Raw genomic sequence first — 26,056 nt, 5'->3', positions numbered from 1 at the left:
TGTCCATGTGACAGAAGTGTACAGTACTAAGATTAAACAAATCATGCCGTTATTTAACATCACATAAGCAGAAATGAACGCTGAAATTTGGCAGTTAACAACCACAGAACTATTTTAGGCTGCTATGTCAGCTCTGACATGGAAATTACATTTCTAACACTTTCCACAAACAGGCATCATGATACACTTTTAAATCCTGTTTTTGTTGTTCTAAACGAGAGCTGATCTGTAGGCAGGTGATGAGCTCTTAGTTTGATCTGGTGACTCTGGGAACAGATGACATAACTGGAATCAAACATACTTTTACTATTCCAGTAAACTCCTCATGGCAGGAGAAACCAGAGTCTTCAAGTAAAGGTGATCATTTCCATCACAGTGATGTTTCACAGAAGGCAGAGTGTTACAAAATCATTGTGATTCATATAACACAAAAACAACAACAACAACAACAAAAAAACTATACAATTTTGCACATTTCAACAATTAAGACATTTAGGATAGCAAACATTTGAGCAAAACAAAAATATAAATATTTTATCAGTAAACACATTTGTAAAATGTATTTAAAGCACCATTCAGATGCATAATACTTTATGCAGCAGCCAAAAACACAGACAGGACAAATTAAAGGAAAATCAGAGAGATGAGAGAAAATCTTCTGGAAGAATGTTGAATGAATACTAAGACACATGGAATCTGTTTTGGTGGCCCAACACCTTACACTTAAAGAAATAAAGACACTTTATGTTGGTTTTTCCTATAATTTTGCACCTGTCTGTATATAGAAAACAGTACAAAAATTCAAATTTAGCAGTTTATTGCTGCTTTCAGTGCTGTTATTATAAGTTCAAACAAAAACCCAAAGCATCTGTGTGGATGGTCAAGTTTCATTGACCTTGAAACACTCCTGCTGAAAATACACACAGCTTAGAGTAACATGAAAGTTAATGCTGCTGGTTGACCCAAGGGAAGCTGGTTAAAGGGTCATGAAACCCCCCCTGTTTTACCCTGGTCGTTCACACCTCAAAGCTCAGAAAACTCTGCTTAAATGGGCGTGTAAAGCTCTGTAAAAGTGGGAGTGTAGAGGAGGAGAAGAGGGGAGAGAACAACCAATGAAGCACAGACATAGAGCACACTCATTATACAGAATAATGAATATTAATATATGAGCACAGAGAAAATGACAAACTCCCAAGCACAAGGGAGAAATGCGAAAGAATATATAATAGGGCTAATAATAGGCTCTTTGATTACGTTTATGAGCACTGCAGTCTCAAAATCAGTCTTTTGTCTTTTAGAATAATCGTGTGGTCGTGTTCAGATTGGCTACACCACTGAATCAGTGTCCAGTTTGCACATATAATTCATTTGAAGAAGACTTGATGAAATATGTGTGCATAACTACAACTTGCTGGTTCATGTTTGGTGCAGGAGAATGTGTGAAATAAAAACTTTAAACACGGATACTTTATTCTGTATGAGTTATGTGCCACGTGGCCAGTGTTATTAAACTCATCACGGAGCTCTGTGCTGAAACCGATCACATGCGCGCTCCGCGTGTACAATCGTATTTTTCACGTGTTCGTATTCAAACTCCAGTTCTGACCGCATCGCGAGCAAAATACAAACACGTGCTGCTGTGCTGAAGGAAACATATACGGCTCGCATGTTTGAACGCAGTTAGAGCAGGCAGAGGTGAATGACTTTTGTGACATTTGAATTCTCTGTAATGCGATCTCACGCGAACATATTTTCCATTTGTGCTGGTAGATTACAGCAAAACAATCCACATGCACACAAACCTCTGCTCTGGTCGCGTCGCAGGAAAACACATTTTTGTGTTGTAGCACTGAGGAAACGAACACCAACGATATGTCTCTGAATGACAACAGACCGAGGCGAGATAAGTGATACTTCCTCATGCATAATACCGCAATTATAATCTTATGCATACTACAGCGCAGTGATTGGATTGAATGAGCTTTATGTCATGAATATATGTCGAGAATCGCTTGAAACGGTCTACGTCAGCATGTTCGACCATGCCCATACTTGGGCCGAAAGTACACGATTACGGCAGATTTTGTGACGTTGCTCCGGACTCAGCTTTTCAAACCGGAAGACAGAAATCGCTCTGAAAAATGCAAAAATAACTTTTTCACTTATGAATAACATTAATTAGTACCTTTAGTGTTTTCAATGATGCGCAGCCTATACAAATCTGTTTACATCTCAAAAAAAGTGTTTTGGGGTTTCTTGACGCTTTAAATTAGGTGTAGAAACACCAGCATCAAAACCTTTTTTCAACAGGAATGTTTTTTTGTAATGTCAAGTTGCCATCACTAAAATAGTATGATGTATGACCTTAATTCAGCAGTTTCATGTTGTTTGACTGCTGCTCTTCATAAGCTTGTTTTGCAGTGTGCAACTATGACAGTTCTTAGAAAAAATTCTTGAGGAGATATTCATGTCAACATTCAGTTTTCAATTAATTTAAACAAACTGCTAAGATTAAGTGTGTCTGTGTGAGTCTTGCTGTGTAAAGCACTCTTTCTTCTATTGCAGGTATATAGCTAAGATTTTACTAACGAACAGGCCATGCAAGGCGTAGATGAGTTTATTTCTGTGTAAGTAATGTAATGGAATTCACAACGCAAAAGATTCAATCTCATCAAATTGTAATGTGAAATATGAGAATGGGAAAAAGGAAAAAATACTGTCACAGAGGATCGCTGCAAATAAACATACAAAAAAGTCATTTGATGTGGAACGTCATATAATCATTAACCCATGGGGGTAAGAGTTCGTTCTTCAAAATCAAAATGAAAAACAAAAAAAGATTAGCAAAACACTTCAATAATTTCAATAATCAAACAACCAACAAAGTTACAGTAATCAAAATATAAATATAAAAAAACCCCACACAACAACAGTTCAGAATGAAACATTTACCCCAAAAAGAAAACAAAAATAAGTAAAGCTTTTAAGATAAAGGAAATTAGTGTGTGTGTTTTGTATTGGGGATGATGTTGGTGAAGCTTTTGGAAGTTTTAAAGTGCGTTATTGGTATTGAATACCTGAATTGAGTTGAGGCGGGACTTGGCGGTTTTAAGACCCAACACGTTCGGCAGTCGACATTGGTGAGGCGATACGACAGTGCAGCAATTAATTCCTCTTTATTCAATGAACAGAAGACCTGAGGTAAAAGGCCAGCACGTAGTTCAGGCAACGCTCCTCAGACGGCGTCAGAGACAAAGGATCAAACGAGCTCAGCAGACAAACACGAAAGTGATAGGACCCAGCACTTGTGGTCATCCGTACCAAGAAGATCCATCAAAGCGGCAGGTACATAATTCCTCTTTCAGTGCTGTACTCTTTCAACAGCTCTGCTTCATCGTAGTTCTGACTGGTGACGCAGTGCGCAATGACAGTTGGGTGATTTTACCTCTCTACTTCCTGTGAAGTGATGTATCGATGTTCCCTTATTCACTATGCCCTTCGAACTGAACATATTCGCTCCCTTCGGATTGGAATCTCACTTAAGATGGCAAAATACCCTGTGAAGTCCACTTCACAGTCCACTTACGGTCGAATGAAATGCACCTTCAGTGTCTCAGGGGTTGATGGTTGGGTCGCTAATAGGTGTTTCCATGGTTGCCTAGTAACATTCATGTATGTACATTACATTAACTGTATGTCATTCCATGTTGTTCACAATAAATTCTTCCTTCCACTAAAACATTCTGGAGGGAAAGATTGTATTCAAATGGAATCAGTGCATGAAATGTATAATATAAAGGCCTTCTTTGGCATTTAGGCTCTCTATAATAAGCAAGTCTCTGGATATCAGGCTCCACGTATCCATTCAGACTCACATCCCGTTTGAAGACCACTGCCTGGTGCAGGAGCTGTGGCTCAATTTCCAGTGGTACATTAGGCTGGAGTGAAAACAAACACTAAGGCACTAATGTATCTAGTAGCAGAGTTGAGAACTTTTTTCAAGTGAGCAGTGAGTTTTGGGAGCTGAGTCGCTGGACACGCCTACATCTTGTTGCCAAATGTCACCATTACTTGTGTCGCCAGCAGTTGGTGGCTCTTCATAAATTTGAAACCAAATATAATCAAGTCACTTTTCAATGCCTGTTGCTGATGGTTTGAACAAGGTTAATGCCAGTTCGTTTAGGAGATGCACCATTATCAGTGTCCATCTACAGTGTCAGTCTGCTTAGGGGACGAGTCTTCTACAAACCATCATCCTCCTGTAAGAAAACAGATTCACAGAAGGTAAAAGAAATGAAGAGGATTGATGTTTCATAAATGCATAAAATACCAGACTTTGTGTTGTGTCTGTTTAACCCTTTATAAAATATTCTAACTGACCCCCCAGAGTGAGTTTAAGGCGACCGTTATTTTAGAACGTTTGCCCTTATTGTTTCCATGGCGACGCGTCATGCGTGTCACGAGTGCTGAACGCAGCCACAATAAGGCCGTGTGTCCACCAAAGCATTTTTTCCAGCTGCTAGCATACTTTTTCAATTGTTTTCAATGGGAACGGCGCGTTTTTTAAACGGCAGGAGCGTAACGAGGCGCTGAGCGACTTTTTCACGCTCAAGTGCTGAGAGCTCGGCGTTTTTTACCGGTCGCCGAGAGTTGAAGAATGTTCAACTTTGAGTAAAACGCTGCGCTCATCATGGTCACTTTTTAGCCAGCCGTCCAATCAGATTGGAGGAGCGGCGGGACAAATACAACTCCGACCAACTGTCACATTCTTGCTGTACAGCGACATCAACAAACAGAAACAAAATGGATGAGAAATTAATATTGCTGGTCTCCGAACATACATAGCAAGTAATTCCACATTGTGTCAACATTTTTAGTCTGAAACAAATTACCTGCAAAATCAGTTATAAGTAACAGTGACGCGGATATTCCGTATCATAGCAACAAAGCGTCTCAACGGAAAAAAACGCTACGCTGCAGAAGCGCTCTCAAGCGCTCACAGATAGGCGTTTTAAGCAGAGCGCCTAGCGTTTTCAGCTGGCTGGTGAACTGTGAAAAAAAATAGAGTAACCTTTATAGTTACTTAGGCCCATGTGAATAAATGTCAACAAAATTATATTTGAAAGGATAGTTATTGCTGCTTCCACTGATGTCTGACATCAGTGTGTATTTTATAAACTCTAAATGTATTGTTTTTATGGTGCTTATGCGTATTTAAATGTCTGAAACCTTAAAAGAAACATAAAGTAGCTGAAAACACCGAATAGCTGTGATACAGCCAAAGCGCGAAAGCGCAGTTTGAATCTGGCAGTTAAGTGACGTCGCTGAACGTTTGAAATCCCATATGTGGGACCGTATACCCAGGGGCACAGAAATAAAAATCCCATATGTGGGACTACACTTCTTGAAGGGTTAAAGATGACGTCACGCATCATTATTCTAAAACACTCCCCAAAAGCATATCCCAAAAGCAACAAACAGTATACTCACTGCTTTATATAAAAAAAAAAAAAAAAAAAAAAAAAAAAAAAAAAAATCAGAAATCAACCTAATCAACTTCATATCAAAAACTCAGATGGTCAGACAGTGATTCGTCCTTAAATATATCAGCCCCCACCCAAAAAAAAACAGCATCATTTTTTCCATGTAAAATACATTAATAATCTTTTGTTGTTTTTACAACTTTGACTATTTTTTTTTTTTAAATATTCACTTTGCACAATCAGCTGTATGTAATACTTACATTCTGTGGTACTGCTGTAGGGCTCCCGCTGCGACCGTAAATCACACCAACAGTTACAGCTGCAACCAGCAGAACAACAGCAGCAACAATGATTCCTACTACAGCACCTGGAGGCAAACCTGAATCTGGAACAGATAAAGATAGACAGACAGACATTATTACTGGATTTAGGAACACTGAACTGCAATTTAAAATTCCTCAAGGGAAAGTGTGATTATACTCACCAATTACAGAAACCCTGAAGCTCTTCACACTGGTGATGCGGACGCTGCGGCGACGACGCTGGATGCTGCTGCGACTGCTGGTGATCTCTAGCTTATATTCTCCAGAGTCTGTGGTTCTGGTGTTCATGATGGTCAGAGATCCAGTCTGATTGTCCAGCTTCAGTCTGTCTCTGAATCTCTCATCACACTGAACATCTGTACAGATCTTACTCTGACCTCCAGTGATTTCAGCGATGCTAATCTCATTAAAATACCATGTCAGTAAATCTTTTGGGTTTTTCATTGCACCAGGATTTAAAGTAACAGGTTCTCCCTCCTTCACTGTCTTCAGTTCAGCAGCAGGAACATCTGAAACGTATGATTACAATTATAGCTTCTCAATATATCCAACAATTAGGGGACACAAAGTAAATCAGGGCTTCATTATGCAGTATAGTCAGTTTCATTGACTATAATGCCAAACCAATTTTTTTTAAATGACCCATTCACAATTTGAGTAATAGTTTTTTTTTTTTTGGCTAATGGCCACGTACACACTGCAGCTAAATTTTGTTGTCAGTTCACCTTTTAGTGCTTAATCCCGTTCTGTACACACACAGAGTTCAGTAAAATACGGGAGTGACAACCGCATTCTACAACCAAATTAACTCCCGAAAAATACAGGTAGTGACAACCGCATTTAAAGAAATTCAATGCATTGTATACAGAACTGAACTGAACAACTAGTTGTTAATGAGATTTTTACAGTGCACTGGAGATGTGCCTCACTTCTGTATGTGTGGTGAATCACAGGGAAAGCAGTACGAGCACAGGCAGATTAAACATATGGTTAATTGGGCAAGTGCCCAGGGGCACCACGTCCAGAGGGGCACCACAAATATTTTTTTCACTGGTAAGACAAGCAATGCATTCACAAATATCATTCTAGCCCAGGGGTACTCAAGTTCAGAGGCCAAGAGGGCCGCATTTTAACCAAATAAAACGCGAAGGGCCACAAATTATAACTTGGATTGTAAGACTTTTATTTAGGCCTACTTAAGACAATATTTGTAGTTTTACTGTTTATTTACTAAAAGTGCAGTTTATTATCTAGCTAAGTCTTAATAGTATGGTGTCCTTTTTAACGTGTCACTTAACATGATAAATGGCATTTAAAAAAATGATTAATAGCTTGTCTTGCTGTATTTTTAATGTACAAATGCATAAAGAAAAACAAGAACTGATGAAAAGAAATCCTTATTCATTTGAAATGTCTGCATTGTTTTCACAAGAAATGTAAGGTCTGGCTGTTGTTCACTGGCTGATGAGAGTTTGTCCGTAAGACGAAAACATTGCACTTTTTTATAGTCTTTTTATACTCCATTGCACCTTTTTAACACTTTTTATAGCACCATATTTATACTCAGAGAATAAACGTTTTATTATTTGTATTATTATTATTACCTACCTTTTAATTTTGGTCAGAATCCAAAAATCTTTTTTTTTTTTAATGTTCATTCACAATCTCATGAATTATCTAACTATAACCAACGTTGTAAACATGATAAATAAGACATTCTCCGTGAACTCAATGATGTGATGGCAGATCTGTAATGGGAGCGCTTCTTGCTTTCTGTTTATGACACATTGACATTAAGAATAAAATAGAGCCCGACCGATATGGATTTTTGGGGGCCGATGCCGATGCCGATATTAACTCGAAAAGAGCCGATTTATAAGCCGATATTTTGATTTTGAAAATAAACTGGATATTAGACCTATTTCCTATAAACTACACTTACACAACATTCAATAGCAAAATATCTGTCTGTTCTATGTACGTGGGCTGTATAAACCATTTTCCAGAAGGGATTATGTTAAAAAAAAGCCTTAGATTACAGTCTCAATGACTAAACAATTGCACATCAAAAGTATATATTTTTTAATGATCAAAAAAACAGTCTGGTTTTAAACATTTAACAGTTTTACTTACTTCCAGTTGAAGCTGGTTTTAACAGTCTGTGTGTGTACTGTAAATAAATTATAAAGTAAAAGAGCTATACCAAACAAATTCAATATTCCACAAAACCATGTCAATGAATTGAAAATAAAATTAAAATAAGTTAAATGGGAAACACTGCAGATATATTTAGAATAAGTTAAACGCTAACGTTATAGTTTGACCTCTTATTAACGTTCGCGCTCTTCCACTGATAAACATGGTATTAGCTTTGTGGCTAATCTAATATAGCAATGCATTAGCGGCTGTAAGTGATGTTACAGAATATTTAGAAGTGATAATGATAGGACCGTTAGCTAGAACTACCACACTGTTTTTATATACAGTGTATGAACTAATGCCGCGTTCCAGGCAACCCGTAAGCCGTGTTTTTCCAACCTTCTACCCGTGAAAGTCCACTGGAACAGCAGTCAATGCCGTGACTTTCCACCCGTGAACTCGTACTAGATCGATGTACTCCCAGTTATGGGTTCTGACGTCACATAGCCGCAAAACAACAATGGCAGTCCCTGGATGCGGTGTTTATGCAAGTGCACGGTAAAATAAAAGGTATAACCACTTCTCTTGCCTTATGCGCCGTTTTCCTCCTCTGTTTCCCTCAAATAAGCAAGGAGTAAGCACCTTTGGCGATATATTATTGTTAATGAGCATAAGCCCCGTACGGTCCGCCATGTTGGTTTGTTTACACTTTTACGCAGTTTGGCGTGACTTTCCTGGAACGCTACAGAGTCGTGATTTGAAGACGTGACTTATGGCATCAAAAACCTACCTGGAACGCATGACGAACGACAGACTCACCGTCAAAAGAGTACATCTCCGTGGCGCTGTTGTCAACTGGGGAGTTGCAGAGCTCCCTCTGGTGGGCAAACTATGCAACACTCATAACATGAGTGAAGCATGAGACTCTGTTTCTCATGTTTCATCGGCCGTTATAAACGCCGATGCCGATTTAAATGCAATTAGCTCATATCGGCCGATAATATCGGCCGGCCGATATATCGGTCGGGCTCTAGAATAAAAGATTTGTTTTTCATGATGCTCGGCAACTTACACACTGCAAAGTTTGAGGAATGTCAACTGCATTTCATCATGGAAAAATAAGGTTACTTTGTTTTTTACTTGCGCGCACAGTCTCGAGCCTTTGATGGCGTTCACGAACACATGTGCTCGACACATGCGCACTAGAGAGATTCATGCTTGTCTAGTCTTTTTCGCTCAAATAGTTACAATTAAATGTCTTTGTACTTGTTTAAAATTAGAGTTGCTGGTATATTTTAATCCCCTCAAACGAGCGCTCTTCAACACGGTCGGCTATTGTGTTTGTTGTTACTCTTGTTCTGTCTTATCCGTTTCTTTTCAGACTGAAACAACAGCTCGTTTCAGTGCTGACACCTTGTGGACAAACTAAATTAGTGCAAAAACTATTCAATGCGCGCGTGCAAAGTGCCTTCAGTTTATATTGTTCTTTGCGGTTAGAAAAACTGTGCTGCGCGCGTACACTATACGCGTTCTCTGCTGATGATTACAGCGTCACGCGCACATTATGCCTACCCTAGTGTACGTGTAAAAAACGAAGTAATATTCACGCTAATTTTGGACGCAAATTATAATAAAAATACATTTATATGTAGCAGGGGCGATTCTAGGGTCAGAGCTTTAGGGGTGCTGAGCACCCAATGAGCCCCACTGCCACCACCCACCCTCTTTTCACACAAAAACAAAAAATATGTCTATTGAAAAATAACTTTATCATTTTAACATAAACTAACTCCAAAATCCAGATTTTTTTTTTTCTTTTTTTTTTTTTAGCCTAGTTATTAATTGAATAACGAGACACAAATTCAATCGTGTTTGGTCTCATTTATTTTTGATCACAGTGCATACACACAAAACTTTTAGTCCAAAAGTGCGCACATTTGGAGAAATGCACGTTTACCTCTGATTTCATTAGATAGAATAAGCCGGGTTTTAATTACCGAGGGCAGAAAATGTATAATGCTAGGGGTGTTCGGGGGCATGCTCCCCCGAGAAAATTTAGATTTCCCTGGTGTACATTATGTGCATTTTAAGACGTTTTAAGGCCAACAAATTGGATAACAATAGCTTTAAAACCATGTCAACAACATGGTTGTTTCGCGTGTTTCGCGCTGGATGACGGTCGTGCTGAGCGGTGCAGGTACAGAGGAGAAGTAGAAGAAGAGAAGAGGATGGCATCATTTGCTAAGGGGGATGTTTTCATTTTCATCCTTAACACATACATTTTAAACCACAAACTACAGAGTATGTTTTGGACATTATTTAACCTTGTAAAAGACGAACAAAAATTTTAGAATAACATTTCTTACTCCAAGTTTTAGGGGTGCTGAGCTCCTTTTTAGGGGTGATGAAGCACCCCTAAAAAGGGGCTAGCCTCGCCCATGATATGTAGCATGATGCGGGCCACAAATTTAATGCTGACGGGCCGCCTGTTGAGTAGCTACCCCTGTTCTAGCCTTTTCCTTTCATCAGAACATTCTAAAATTCCTGAATGTTTTGTTGAAAGTTTTCCCCCCTGTAATATCAGCAGATGTGAGTTTTTAGCTTTATTTTCAATTCAAAACTTCACAAAATTATGGCACTTTTCCACTGCATGGAATGACTCCGCTCCGTTCGGATCATTACAGCTCCCTTTACTTTCGGTTTGCTTTTCCACTGCAGTTCAGTACTGCTTCAAAGTGGGTGTATTATAGACTGATCGTATTGTTGTGCAGCCCATGGATCCGCTCCTCGCCTACCAACAATTCACTTTGTGCACAAACCACAATCCAGCCATTTCTTTTTTCAAGTTGCGTCTGATGGTTGTTTAAAGCAAGTCTTTTAAAACAAGTCGTGCAAATAAATGATACTGTGGTGCTGTTCCTGACTATTTAAATCTAGCGGTTTTGGTGTCCCGTGTTTCAAATCCAATGATGCTGTTAGTGATGATTCTTTTTGATCAATCAGTGATCTGCAGTGTTTACACGTCACATTTAGTATGGGTACAGCACACACTCCACTGAGGTGGTACTATTTAAAGGCCCACTGAAGTGTGTTGGAACGTGCAGCATTATTAAATGTGTTGACGTAATTTCAACTGAAACAGGAAGACAGGGCGATATATATCGAACAGCCCCGCTCCTTTTTTAAAATAGCGAAAAGCGTTTCATTTATGTTACAGCTCTGACTCTGTAAAACCTCAGTTTCCCTCTAATCTCTAACCGTCTCTCCTCCAAATATATATCTCTTATATACAGCATTCTGTGCAGAATTTAAATGGGTCTGATACCTTTTGTGGTCTGTGCCGAGACGCGCATATGATCCGCTCTGTGCTCTCGTGTCTCTGGACCAGAGCTGACTGTGCTGCTCGCACTGCAGCGGTTCATGTGACACTAACGTAAAAATGGACTTAATTCGCATCAAAGGATAACATTTATACTGTCTGAAATGTTCCCTATCCTCTATATAGTGCACTAGGTGGCATTCACCATGTAGAAACCATGTCGATTTCTGAAGGATCAAGTGACACTGAAGACTGGAGTAATGATGCTAAAAATGCAGTTTTGCTTAACAGAAATAAATTATATTTTGAAGTATATTAAAATAGGAAACCAATATTTTAACTGTAATAATATTTCACAATAACACTTTTTTCTGTATTTTTTATTTTTGACTTCTTGCAAAACATAAAATAGTTATAAAATTTCTCTTTTTTTTTTTTTTTTTTATAACATTGCCCCTTTTTTTTACATTTGAGCCCCTGCCCCAGAGGAACTCTCTGCACATCCCTGCAGTTTTGTTTAATCGCTCCACAGAACAGAATCCCAACACATCTGTGACTTATTTACATGATTTTGATCATATTGGAGCCAGTGGCGGCTGGTGCAAAAAATATTTGGGGGGGCGCAAAAAAAAAGAAGAAATTTTTAGAAATGCAGGAATGAATAGGCTAATTGTTAAATATCCATTTAACAAGTGATATAATAATGTATCTAAAACATGGAAAATTCAGTATTTAAAGCATGCCATAGGGCTGAGATCTAAAAAAAATATCTGTATTTAATTAAAAAAAAAATGTTATAGTATATGCTATAAATTATGTAAAAAAGGGGTCAAATCACATTAGGTCTAGGCTACATTCTAAAATTGTACCTTTACAATCTAAAAACAAAATGTTTTTTGAAGCAGAAATTAAATACACTAAACTAAAAATGAAAATAAATAAAAACAAAAGAACAGACTAATAATTATTATTATTTTGATTACCCTAACAGTCACTTTACACAGTTACTGCTATCGTACAAATACACTTAGTTGTAGGTTCGAAATTCTACATATGACAATTATGTTCGCCAACAAAAACAAATTTTCAACAAATATTTTGAGCAAAATGTATTTTACTCAGATTGAACTCCGTCTGTTCGGCGTGCGGCGGCGCTCGTTCACGGAAGTTTGTGCTTGCTGAAGGCTCGTCCACGCCTGACTGCCAAATGGAAATATTTTCTCGACTTTCTAACTTTTACAGATGCAGAATATGTCTGTGAAATGTAAATTATGCACTGAGGAAATTATTAAATGTCACTTCAGCTTAAATAAATTTATTAATAGAGGTATGTTTGTTTCCACCAATCGCTGCACAAGTTAAGGTTACGTATGATGACGAAAGCACGTTAGTGCGAGCCCTCCCGGAACCCATAGAGATTGCATTGCAGTGCCTGCAGTTCGAAAAAAAAGTTCTTTGAATGGAAGTCTATGGGAGAAGTCGGGGCAAATCTCCGCCAGACTGAAATGCCCAAAAAGAGGCGGTACTCCACAGAGCGTGACTCGACGCTGATTGGACTATATCCAGAGGCAGAACAAACAGCCTAGCAGTGACAGCTAGCGTAACTCTGTGGTTGAATGTGATTGAAAAATCCGTCCCTTTCTCACTTTGGTGGTGCGTCGCCCTATTGCCCTAATGAAGAAACCGCCCCTGATTGGAGCCAACTTTTCTTGTGCCTTTGGGTCAGTAGTTTGTGTACATCTTGGAGTTCTGGCATGGAAACCGCATGCGTTTAGTATGTGCCTTACAAACTCAAGCCTCAGTGCAAGTTGCCACCAAGTTTTGCTGCAGGTCTTTTGTAGTCACTCAAGTGTTTTTCTGAACCTGCCTTCTCAGAAAACTGGTTGCAGCCCTTGACAGCTTCCAAGGTGTGTAAACACTGTTCCTTTACATTTAAACTTGTGATGCTTCCAACAGTGTCTCTAGAAACATTTTGTGCCTTCGCTACTTTTGTATCCTGTTCCTTGTTTGTGAAAGGGTTAGTTCACCCAAAAACTAAATTTCTGTTATTAATTACTCGCCCTCATATCGTTTCTAAACCCACTAGACCTTCATTCATCTTCGAAACACAAATTAAAGTCCCCGAAAAGTAAATTCTGAGAATTGTTTCTAAACACATTATAAATGTTACAAATGTATTGCTGAGACAAATTACTGTGAATTGTGTAGTGCTGAATTAGAATGAAGTTAGAGCGTTAAACAGCGTTAAACAGTTTTTCACCAATTCTCTGTTTAGAATTTCTGATTTTTTGGGCGGAGCTAAACCAGGGTTCTGATGACAAACTGGAGTCCCCGAGCATGGCCCCGCCCCTAACACTACTGTCGATGACACACCGAGTGTGGCGCCGTCTCTACAGCGGTTCACTCGCTTGCTCAATCTCGAGTATCATTATTGTTAGCAAATTTAGCTAGTGATGCTTTCGTCACACAAATGCATATTACATGGTTGTTATAATATACAATACAGTCTCCTTATTTAAATTTCCTAAAATGTATAATACATTTATAATGTATAATGTATAATACTTCATAATAATATGAAGAAAGGGTGGATTAATTTTGTATCTAAAGTGATCGTTCTACACTGGATAGTTTTACAGACTTTCATCAGACAGCTGAGATTCACTGATAATCCGCTGTTTTTGGTGAATGTGACTGAATATCTCCCGCCTCGGCTTTCATCCTCCCGTCCCACCAACAACCGATGATATGGACCCGGACAGAGTCTCTCCCATCCCGGCCTACATCATCCCGTCTCGCGGCACCGTCATTTGTCGACTCGACAACAGTCGGCAATACAAGCCTTGTATGCTTAAGTTATGATTAGTAGGTAGTCCACATTAACTCCACTAAAATTTGCAACCCTCTAACGTGATTCTTTTGTTTATATGTTTATATTGTTTGACTCATTAGACAAGTCAGTTGAGACGGCAGCTCTCGCGAGTGGGCGTGGTTTCAGCGGCAACAGCGGACACGCCCCCAGCGTCTGAGAGCAGAGAATACTGCTCATTTTTTCAAGATTTTGATAACTAATTTCATTTACTTGCCCATTTTTTTAATCATACAAATTTGGCTGGGTGGTTAATAACACATTTTCCTGAGGTGTGACAAACTCAGAACACATACTTTAAAATGCCTTAACAGGGACTTTAAGATATTTTTGATGAAAACAGAGCACTCTCTTCTTGCTGGCATTGTTTTTATGTACAGTACTTTTCCACAGTCTCTGTTGTTATTGAAGTAGTTTCTAGTTGTTCTCAAAGAGTTGCTTTAGATGAAATTTGATAATTTTGGTAAATACCAATACTGTTAGTTTAAGGCAGTGTTGGCAACAACCTTACATTGGGTGGTGGTCTAATAAATTTGTTAAGCACTGTATATGTATATGCATATATGCATTGTGGCACATCTTAGGTACACATGTCTGGTAAGAGAGCATTTTTATGTTTTTCTGGTTTTTTTTCACACTAATAGTATTTAAATAAATGCTTTGAGTAGATCATACAATATTCTTATGAAATATCCAATACATTCTCAATTCTCTGTTGTTTTTGTTAGTCAGTTTTACTGTGGGACTGCAGTTTAAACTAATTCAGTCAAATGGTCCATATAACTTAAATATTAAATAACTCACCACGGACAGTAACACTGAAGGTCTTTTCACTGATGCTGCTGCTGATCTGTAGTTTATAACGTCCAGAGTCTGTGGCTTTAGTGTTTGTGATGGTCAGAGATCCAGTCTGATGATCCAGCTTCAGTCGGTTTCTGAATCTTTCATCACACTGTTCATCTGTACAGATCTTACTCTGATCTCCAATGATTTGAGCGATGCGAGTTTCATTGAAATACCACCTAACTCTGTCTTGTTGATTTGTTTTAGCATCAGTGTGTAGAGTGACTGAATCTCCCTCCATCACAAACACATCTGTATCAACATCAGAAACGCCTGAAAAAAATGAACAAATAATAAATTGAATCTGGGACAGTAAAACAAAAATCTATAACAGAAAAGTGCTGTTAAAATGTTTTTTCTACTGATCATAAAGATTGACTCTTAGACCCCTGATAAATATTAGACCACTGAAGTAGTAGTGTCAAAAACATTGATATTTTCAATACATATCAGGGCTCCAGATTAACTTATTTACTTAGGAGCACTGTAGCCCCTTACTGAAAAATTTAGGAGCACAAGCAGAAAACTTTGGGGTACACCTCAAATCAACCCGTAGCGCCGTTATTCACATTTTCCCCCATTTTGAATGCATTACTGACAAATGACTTGGTAATAAATAGACTTAACTTACAGAAATTACAATATGCAATTTTAGTTTGCAAAGCTCCATATTAACATTTGAGGACAGCATTATCATTCACAATGTCTAAATAATAATTAAAAAGCAAAATGATTGAAAATATATATTAGGCAGTGCAAACAGCCACCTACTGGTTACAATAGCAATTTAATGTCTTTTTTATTTTTAAATAAGTGTGATTTTTCCTACATGTTGAAACTTTTAGTTTTATAAATGGGGGTAATCTATGAAGGCTGTTACAAAAAGATGTGTAAAGTACTTGAAAGCATTGTACTATTCCTGCCTAAATTCCATGGTTACAATTAGTGTTAGTGCATTAAATCCATGGCGAATGTTGTTAATTTGTTGACTGAAAGCCCTCTATAACTTGTTCATTCATGGCATGATGTTTCTCCAGGTTTCCACATCAGTGCTGTTTGATCTGATATCTACGGTTTATAATGGATAACTCTGTGCTGAATTCGAATGCTTCTCACTAGATCTCACAGTGATGATATTAATTCTGTTGAGAATTCAAATGCTTTCTTTACTGGATCTCCCAGCTCCGGTTAGTAACAGTGTCTCATGATCAAGATTGGCTCGTCAGTAGCTTGCACCTCGTGCTGCACTGACATTGGTCAAAAACTGATAAACGGTCTGTGAAACACAAATGAGTAACGCAGTTTCTTTCCTCTTTCATTACATTTGCCATTTGATGTTGGCAACGTTATGGTGGTTGCGCCAGCACAATCGCTAAAATTTTTTGATTGCACCGGCAGGAAAAACAGTAGCAAAATGCGACCATTTAGTCGCAGTCTGGAGCCCTCCTTTTCTGCAGTATCGATACACTGATACTAGCTGCGCATTCACACTCTCTCTTCTCTCCGACAGTGAACTGACACACACCAGCCTGTGTACTCAAAATGTGTCTTTGACTCTCATTTATATAATTAACTATATTCTAAATAAACTACAAACAAAAATGTCTATATTTCTTTTGTCATTGCATTCTTTCTTAGTTCAAACTTACAAAAAATATTAAAATGTATACAAAAACCAATTAGATTAATCATAATAAAGTCTGTTACAATAAAGGATTAATAATATGCATTTAATTTATACAGTGAAGAATATGCAGTGCTATTTTACATTCGTTTACTTTATTTCTGTACCTGAAAACTATTAAACCTACCTAAAAAGCATTGTTTATTTAATCTTTGTTCAGTTGTATTTATGTAGGCCTGCTGAATATTAAATGCATCTAATCGATGTTCATTAGAGATTATTTGATGATGCAGCAATAATAATAATTTAATGCAGGTGTTTTTGAACTTTGCTGATTTAAAACATGATCAAAATACTATCTGTTTTAATGGAAGTGACAAATATCGGTATCGGCCAATAATTGTTTGTTAAAATAGTTTTCGGCCCCAAATAAATACATAATTATGTCAAAATACACATCTTGGCGAATATTTACTTGGCAAGCCAAATAAACCTGCTGCTGTCTGTAATGTTGATCAAAGAGAAAATGACTCGCTGCTTTTGATTGAACAACTTTTGTAGCTTCAATTGTAAGCATTAAGTTGTATTTAATTTTTTGATGAAGTCTATCCAGTGTTAATTTACATTTGACTAATTTCTGTAGCAGGCCTATTTCTTACCCACTGTACCCACCTAAAACACTTTTTAGCATTTAGATGTTTATTTCATTTGTCTATTTATTACAATTTATTTGTTCTTATTTTATTAGTTTACTTGTCTTTTTTTTGTAAATTTAGTTCAAAGATTCAAATAAAGCCACCCTCCATGTGCTGTGTAAGCTATCCATGGGTTTCATGTGACGTCACTGTATTTTATCGCCGCCATATTTGTGTCCGGTCACAGCTGCGCGCTCTGTTTAAGTCTATGGTGACAGCAGCTACAACTACCATAGGAAGGCCAACAAAACACTCTTAGAAGGTTCACAACAAATTTACAATATGTCTGGGATATGTGGTGCTGTTAGCCGTTTCAGCAGTCGTCAGAACTACAAATTTATTTGATCCCAAAGGAGTTGTTGTTGGCTTCATTCAAAAGGGACCACACCACTGGCAGCCAAACACCAACGCACAACATTAATAACTGCTGGGACTGTAATTTACATAACATTATAATTGTATACAATATTGTATTAAAATATTGTGAATTCTAGTTGCTGTGTTTCGGCGTGTTATTACAGGATGAACAAATTCACGACACGAGCTGACTGCATTAGGCTACTTAGTTCAAGTACATGCGTGCATGATTTTGTGCAAATATAAGTTGTAATTTTATGTCTATCTTGTATAAATATATATGAATTACCCTATATAGGATGTGTTCCTTTGAGTTAATTAACCTTCTAGCAAAGTGCTTCATTTTACGGGTGTTCATTCAGCGCGTGCAGCTCAAATAATACTGTTATCAAAATGAGATGATTTGAGAAAAAAAATCTGTTATTGTTCGTGATCCTTATTAATCAAACCATGTGTTGCTGAATATAATACGAGAACAATATAAGAGTTATTAAAAATAATGCATTCATTTTTTTAAAAAAAAATATGAAAGTTTTAATATTACTGTAAACATTTTAATGACTTAATCGTTGCTGTTTGAGCTGCGCACGCTGAAGTTGAAGAGAATAAAAACTCATAAACTGAAAGTTAATTAACTCAACGGAACACATCCTATATAAAATAATTCAGATACAAAATGAAAATAATACTACAACTAGTATTTGCACAAAATCACGCATATGAACTTGAAGTAACGTCATATGGAACTCCGAAACACAGCAAATAAGCCCAAATAATTCACAACGTTACGTTACAAGTACATACGATTATAATATAATTTATAAGAAGACAGTCCCAATCATATTAATGTATTGCCTTACTTTTTGAGCGCTCGCGCTGAAGCTATATGATCATCAGCTCTGTTACCTCAACGAAACATCCTTTATGAGAATAATCATATATTTATACTTCATAAAATTAATATTACAAGTTTTATCTGCACAAAATGACGCGAATGCACAAGTTTGAACAAGTTATGTAATCAATGTTTAACTCCAGTAGACGCCCTCTTCCCACAACAACACGCTGAAACAACAACAGAGAATTCACAACATTTTATTACAATAGTGTTCTCGTTATAAAGTTATGTAAATTGCAGTCCCAGCAGTTATTAATGTTGTGCGTTGCTGTTTGGCTGCCAGTGGTGTGGTCCCTTCTGAATGAAGCCAATAATTCCGCCGATCTAACTCCTTTGGAATCAAATAAATTTGTTGTTCTGACGTCTGTTAAAACGGCTAACAGCACCACATATCCCAGACATATTGTAAATTTGTTGTGAACCTTCTGAGAGTGTTTTGTTGGCCTTCCTCTGGTAGTTGTAGCTGCAGTCACCATAGACTTAAACAGAGCGCGCAGCTGTGACCAGACACAAATATGGCGGCGGGCATAGCGGAAGTGACGTCTTTGAAACCCATGGATTACAACAAAATTACCCAATTTATCAAAAATTACGAGATAGTAAAATATCTGTATGGCAGTAATATATGGCAGTTTTTCCCGTGATATTGAATTTGGTATCGAATATAGGTATTTTTCAAGGTATTGTATTGAAGTTGGAAATAATTCAAGTGCTGAACATTTATTTATTGCCATTTTCCAATACCTAGAGTTTTGGATACATTTATCTAGTTATATTTTAAAATAGTAAAATCTCACTTTTTCAAAAAAGACTACCATGCACACTCACCAGTGACATCCACACTGAAGCTTTTAACACTTCTGCTGCTGAACTGTAGTTTATATTCTCCAGAGTCAGTGTTTCTGGTGTTTGTGATGGTCAGAGATCCAGTCTGATGATCCAGCTTCAGTCTGTCTCTGAATCTCTCATTACCTTCATCACACTGAACATCTGTACAGATCTTACTGAGATCTCCATTGATTTGAGCAATGAGAGTGTCATTATCATACCACCTAATTCTGTCTTTTTGGGTTACATTAACACCAGTGTTTAGAGTGACTGAATCTCCCTCCATCACAGACACTGACTCTTCATCTGCATCAACACCAGATGCACCTGGAGAAAAAAAACAAAAAAAAAAAAAACAATTATAAATCACATCTGTAAGACTGGCAGAAAAAAAACAACAGGAAAGTGCTGAGATTTTTTTTTCTACAAAATATCAAGACTGTGAGCAATATGTCTAGATTAATAATGTAGCTATATAACACATGCAAACAAACAGCCAGCAGAACATCACTGATTTACACATTCACTCATCAAACATACATGTGTCTTTCACAGAAGATCTTGAACATCGCTTAGACACTTGGGTAAAGTTGGTTTTATATTCGCACATTCGGACTTCTGATAAATTCAGACTTTCCAATAAATGTGCAATAAATTAATGTTTGTGAATTTTAAGCAGCGACATGATATTGACAACCAACGATTGTCAACTTACAACATTTTTCACAGTCGATCAAAATAGGCAAGTATTGTTTTAATGACATATTTACTTGTGAATGTCCACTGAATGTCCAATGTAGTGTGATTAACAAGGCTATTGAATACGGATGTCCGAATGTGCGAATATAAAACCAACTTTACCCAAGTAACCCCAACCCCCCTCAAAAACTGTCTCACTGTATTTCAATGAGTAAAACAGAACGACGAAGACATAGTTTAAAACAGTCTGTTTGCTGTTTTAAATTATGTAACGTTAGGCCTATTCGTCGTTCTGATCAATCATATGTTCATCTAAAACAGTGACCTAGATTCTCTAATAAAAGCGTACGCCATTTTAACTCATTCTCGTTTCAATTGTCTGCAACCTGGACATATCATACAAGAGCCGGGGTTAACATACCCACATGCAGATCATATGCATAAATCCGACTCTGTCTGTATAATGTCAACTGCAACGGCTTCAAGTAATGCATTTCTATCGTGTGAAGTGCGTCACAGCACCACTTGTTTTTATCGTTTATGGAAGAGAGTGTAACAAATAACGTTAAATGTCTTACCAAACACGACGAATGCACACAAAATCCCAATAAAGACCTTCATTTCAGGTGAAGCCACACCCAAGAGAAAGTGAACGTTCGTTTCGACGCCAAATAACTTGGTTAAACTTGAATAACAGCTTATTTCAGAAACAACACATTCTCATTCGAGCACTTAGCTGGAGTTTTAACCGTGTTTTGCCGAAAACATTTGGTGAGGTTCAAGTTGACCGGTCTTGCCGAAGACTCGCAAAACAAGTCTGAACTCTGAAGCCCAAATGGCACATCTCGGTTTTGAGACTGCCGCTTGAATTTGACCATTTGACAGGGTTGCCGAGAACGGTCAGACGTGCAATCTCAGACACGCATGCGCAGTCCAACACATTGGGGTTGCCAGGCATGTTGCCAGGTCCCAGAAAAATTTCCAGCCCAAAGCTTACTCAAAACCCGCCCAAAAGGAATGAAAAGTAGCTCAATTCCCTAACCATAGCTGACAGCTGCGTTATTCTCATAATGCACCTTAGTAAACTATTTTATTTATTCTGTTTTAAAGTGCATATTGCAGGTTAGAGCAACAATGTTGGAACTAGACTTTCTTCTTCTGTGGATTTATTGGCGGGTCGCATACCAGCTTTTTGGTGCATACCGCCACCTCCTGTGCTGGAGTGATTTAAGCAGGTGTAGGCTGAAAGATGTCATCTATATTCTAATCTTAATCCACTATGCTTAATGAATTTTAAAACTGTCTTTACAATTTTACCAGATCCTTGATTTGTGTTTAATATGTTGTTGATTGTAAATTCTTTGCATCCTTTGTTCTGTAGCTCATTCCTTTCCTGTTCATACAGAATAACAACACGTGATCAACTGTTTCCTTTACTTGGCATAATTCCCATAATCCTTTACCATGTTTTCCTACTATATGAAGTGTAGAATTAAGTTTTGTATGGCCCATCCTTAGTCTTGTTAAAATGACCTGATCTTCTTCTACTTAAATTTTGTGTCATTTTACTTTGTCTTAAAAATGTTTTCATGTTTTACATTCATTCAAATTTCTTTGCCATTTCTGACTGCAAGCTTCTTTAACCTTTATATGGTCTTTGGGGTCTTTTTAGAAAAAAACAAATGTAATTTTACTCTGTTTATTAATGTTTTTACTTCATATGTGTGCGGGTTTTGGAATATTTATCATATCTTTTAAATTTATAAATAAATAAATAAATAAATATTTTGTTAAGTAGGTTTTTATACAAAAACAGCTTTTTATGTAAAATTCACTTTATAAAAGACCCACATCTCTAACTTTCATTTGGATAAATCACATGGATAAATCGACATGGTTTAGTGTAAGATTTTTGCCCCTCTTTTGGAAAATGCAGTTTTAAAAGTAAAAAAACTCACTTTTACCAGTAGATGGCTGCAGAGCTCCACTATTTGCTATGTGCTATTTGAATGACTGAAAGACATCTTTTCACAAGTATTTTTCAGTTGGATTTATATCTAAATATTATGAAATCACAATTATGACAATAAAAAATACTTTTTGTCAAAGTTTAGCATATTCTGTACTGAAAAAAATAAGTTTTCAAAAATGTTGATTTTGAGGATGAATTTTGTCCATTTTCTAAGTGGGGTCTCATCATAATGTAACAATATTGAAAAACTGATTTTTTTTTAGTACAAAAAAAACTAAACTTTGACAAAAAGTAGCTTGTATTGTTATAACTGTGATTTCATAATATTTAGATATGAATCCAACTGAAAAATACTTGTGAAAAGATGCGGTACATAAACAATAGGAAAACAATGGATCGCAATGACAGTTCGGACGCTGAGGAGATTGTAATGTTTATTATTCCTACTTGTATGACAGACCACAGCTAATTAGCCTGCTGTGGTCAAGAGAGCAGGGACAGGCCAGGATTAGACAGAACAATGGTCAGAGGAGACAAATTGAGTTGTTTGAGGAGAACCAGTGGAAAACAGGGCAGGAGACCGTTGTTAGCTCGTAGATATATAACGTTAGCTAACGATATGCAACACTGTGCTCAGATCACAATATTGTACAGATTATTAGCATGTATCAGGCAATAGCAAAGCTAGTATTGGTCATCTAGGAGTATTGATTACTAATAACAGGCATAGCCTATGTCACACTCGTTAGCCTAATATCAAACAATTTGATTTCATATTTTTATGATTTTTTAAAAATATGTCTGTATAGCAAGGTAAATCTAGATAGTTGCAACTCAAATGTCCCACTATACACTTATACGCTATGTACTTATGCCCGATGTAGGCTACTCATCTGTGTAGTGTGTGAATTTTATACGTTTATTTTGTCATTAAACATCAGAGTCTGATACCCCCTCCGCAACGAAATTAAAGCAACGGCAACTGAGTTCATGAAGTGTCCAACATTCCACAATTCGTTTTTCCATTTATGTAATGCATCATCTGGGTATTTAAAGTGTACTTTTTCTTTTTGGAATTGTCAGAAAAAAAGGTATGGTGCTGTCACTGGGGCTGTACCCTAAGGTACAAAGGTAAAGAGGTATCTCTGTACCTTACACCTAAATGGTGCATGTTAGTACCTTAAAGGTACATATTAGTACCTTTTTTGTACCTTAGGGTACAGCCCCAGTGACAGCACTGTACCTTTTTTTCTGACAGTGTACTTGCACTATTTATACTCAAAACGTCATAGAATAGTGCATAAGTAGAATTGGGACGCACCTTATGACTTTGGCATATCATTATTAAAGAATAAAACAGAAAAAGAACATGAAAATCACCACAGTGGTACTTGGGGAGATGTAGAACAAGAATCTGGCCAAGTTCGGAATCCTCAACAACAATATATTTGCATATATTTGAAGTTAAAAGAATTGGCCTATAGTTAATCAGGATAGAGTGGTATTTCTGTCTCTGGTTCACCACTGTTCCTTCCTTGGAGCACTTTTGATAGATACTGACCACTGCAGACCAGGAACACCCCACAAGAGCTGCAGTTTTGGAGATGCTCTGATCCATTCGTCTAGCCATCACAATTTGGCCCTTGTCAAACTCGCTCAAATCCTTACGCTTGCCCATTTTTCCTGCTTCTAAACACATCAACTTTGAGGACAAAATGTTCACTTGCTGCCTAATATATCCACCCACTAACAGGTGCCGTGATGAAGAGATAATCAGCGTTATTCACTTCACCTGACGGTGATCAATGTTAGGCTATGCGTAATATATATGTACACAATAAAGGATAAACTTTGTGAAAATTACATGTTTCTATTTTTGTCTTCATTTATATATATTTTATATGTATCAATATAGCCATACATGGTCAATGCATATATTGCAATATATTGAAAAATAGAAGCGCTAATTTTCCATATATGGAAATATATCACATTATATTTTGCAGTATATTCCCATATATTTTTGTTCCGTAAGGGAAAGGCTTAATGTTTTTATGATCGATCATTGGTGTTACTTCAGAGTTCTTGTGCACATCCCTAGGCTTGTTATGCTGTAATGCCCAATCACAACAATTTGAAACAACATTTAATAAACAGCAGGAGGTTATTTGCAATGATTTTAAGAACATTCTTTCAATAATTTGAAATATTAAGTTAGACAGTAAGACAAAAATAAAAATATCAGTTAAGAATTTTTATTCTTCAGATTGTTTAGAGAATCTGGCTCTTCTGCAATTGATTCTTTGTGATGATTTCTTTATTAATCTCTTAGATGATTACAATTATTTCTTTTAAATGAAATGAAATAAAATTTAACAAATAAAATTTAAATTCATGAAGAAGAATCAATTACAGAAGTTTGGCATGTTCAGTTCATTGTTTTGACCACATGATGGCCACAATGTACACCATGTTGACAAGCTCAGCAGCAGCACCATTTTACAGTTGAGGGAAAAGCTTTGATTTGCCCTGACCTGCATGTCTCTTTTTCCTGCCTTTATGTAAGGAGTTTTCTAACAGTGATTTCAACTAGCAATTAAGTTAGTGTTGTAATATGCAAGATAATTCACTGTCCGGCAAAAAAAAAATATATATAAAAAATAAAATCCTGTTTGGATTTAAATAGGAAAATGTTCAAGAGTCTATGACTGGATCATTATTGCTGTGAATATTTAGTTTCTATCATGTTATACGTTTGGCAACAGTTCTTCTTACTCATATTGATGGAGTGTTTACCCAGCCAGCAGAGCCATGTGGGGTCCAAATGGGTTTGACCTGGGCTATCTAACTGGGACCCAGCCAGTTTTGCACCCAGTTTCCATGTAGGTCCCACATGGATTTGCCCAGATGAAATGAACACTGCTTAGTGTGCACACTACAGGCTGTTTAATGTAACACTTAATCAGTGTTGGAGGTAATGAGATAATTAAGTGATTGAATAATGATTTTGTATTATTGAAGAACACCTGCTGTTAACAAGCATAATCACTGAAGGAAAGAGAAACACAAGAACTACTTCCAGCCACAGCCTTGGATGAAATCAACTGAAGATAAAATACATTACATCTCTCAAGATCTGATTAAACAACTCCACAAACAACATTAGCTTCACTTATTACTAACCAGACTGACTTTATTTCTGACAGACATCTACAGAAGTTCGTATTAAGAATTAAGAAGAGGCTTAGATGTTGATTACTTATTTGAAAGTAATAGTTTGATTTGATGTTACCATTGTGGCGATCAGTGTGTGCTTTAGTCAGGCTCTTGACTTTTTAACATTAGTTTTTCTCTTGACAGCTGTGTCTGTTTGTTATGGCGAGAACAGCAAGAGAAAATATAATCAGATGCTGTAAGCTGATTGATGATAAGAATATAATCATCATATATTGGCTTAACTCATTGATATTATGTGGGAGGTTTAAACGGGTAGTATGTTATTAATTCTGTTTTATAGTTATGATTCTACAGCAAGAGAATAATAGAATTTAATCAGAACATCAAACGATTTATAACACACCATTTACATATTTTGGGCTCTTGTGAGTTTTACTCGCACACAGACATCAAGAATCAGCATATGAATCTCAACAATGGTGACATGCTTCATGGTGCAATCAACATCTAAGCCTCTTCTTAATTCTTAATACGAACTTCTGTAGATGTCTGACAGAAATAAAGTCAGTCTGGTTGGTAATAAGTGAAGCTAATGTTGTTTGTGGAGTTGTTTAATCAGATCTTGAGAGATGTAATGTATTTTATCTTCAGTTGATTTCATCCAAGGCTGTGGCTGGAAGTAGTTCTTGTGTTTCTCTTTCCTTCAGTGATTATGCTTGTTAACAGCAGGTGTTCTTCACTAATACAAAATCATTATTCAATCACTTAATTATCTCATTACCTCCAACACTGATTAAGTGTTACATTAAACAGCCTGTAGTGTGCACACT

The 26,056-nt window shown here is 37.0% G+C and overlaps 1 protein-coding gene across 1 annotated transcript; it reads right to left on the bottom strand.

Moving 5' to 3' along the window:
- Positions 1-2,661: 2,661 nt before the first annotated feature.
- Positions 2,662-21,235, bottom strand: LOC125263477. Its single transcript, XM_048182473.1, has 6 exons — positions 20,656-21,235; positions 19,379-19,705; positions 14,938-15,249; positions 5,968-6,315; positions 5,744-5,868; positions 2,662-4,259 (listed from the first exon to the last, which is right to left on the bottom strand). The coding sequence occupies exons 1-6, from the start codon at positions 20,696-20,698 to the stop codon at positions 4,242-4,244; spliced, it is 1,173 nt and encodes a 390-aa protein (XP_048038430.1). The 5' UTR covers positions 20,699-21,235; the 3' UTR covers positions 2,662-4,241.
- Between the last annotated feature and the right edge of the window lie 4,821 nt (positions 21,236-26,056).

Source organism: Megalobrama amblycephala, linkage group LG2, assembly GCF_018812025.1.
Source record: "Megalobrama amblycephala isolate DHTTF-2021 linkage group LG2, ASM1881202v1, whole genome shotgun sequence".
NCBI lineage: Eukaryota > Metazoa > Chordata > Actinopteri > Cypriniformes > Xenocyprididae > Megalobrama > Megalobrama amblycephala.
This window is presented reverse-complemented; position numbering and strand designations above follow the sequence as displayed.

Excerpts from the sequence above, each read along its gene's own strand:
- LOC125263477 (XM_048182473.1), bottom strand. The coding sequence starts at position 20,698 with ATGAAGGTCTTTATTGGGATTTTGTGTGCATTCGTCGTGTTTG. Across the intron at positions 19,706-20,655 it reads GTGTGCATTCGTCGTGTTTG|GTGCATCTGGTGTTGATGCA; the intron begins GTAAGACATTTA and ends TTTTTTCTCCAG. Across the intron at positions 15,250-19,378 it reads CTTCAGTGTGGATGTCACTG|GCGTTTCTGATGTTGATACA; the intron begins GTGAGTGTGCAT and ends CATTTTTTTCAG.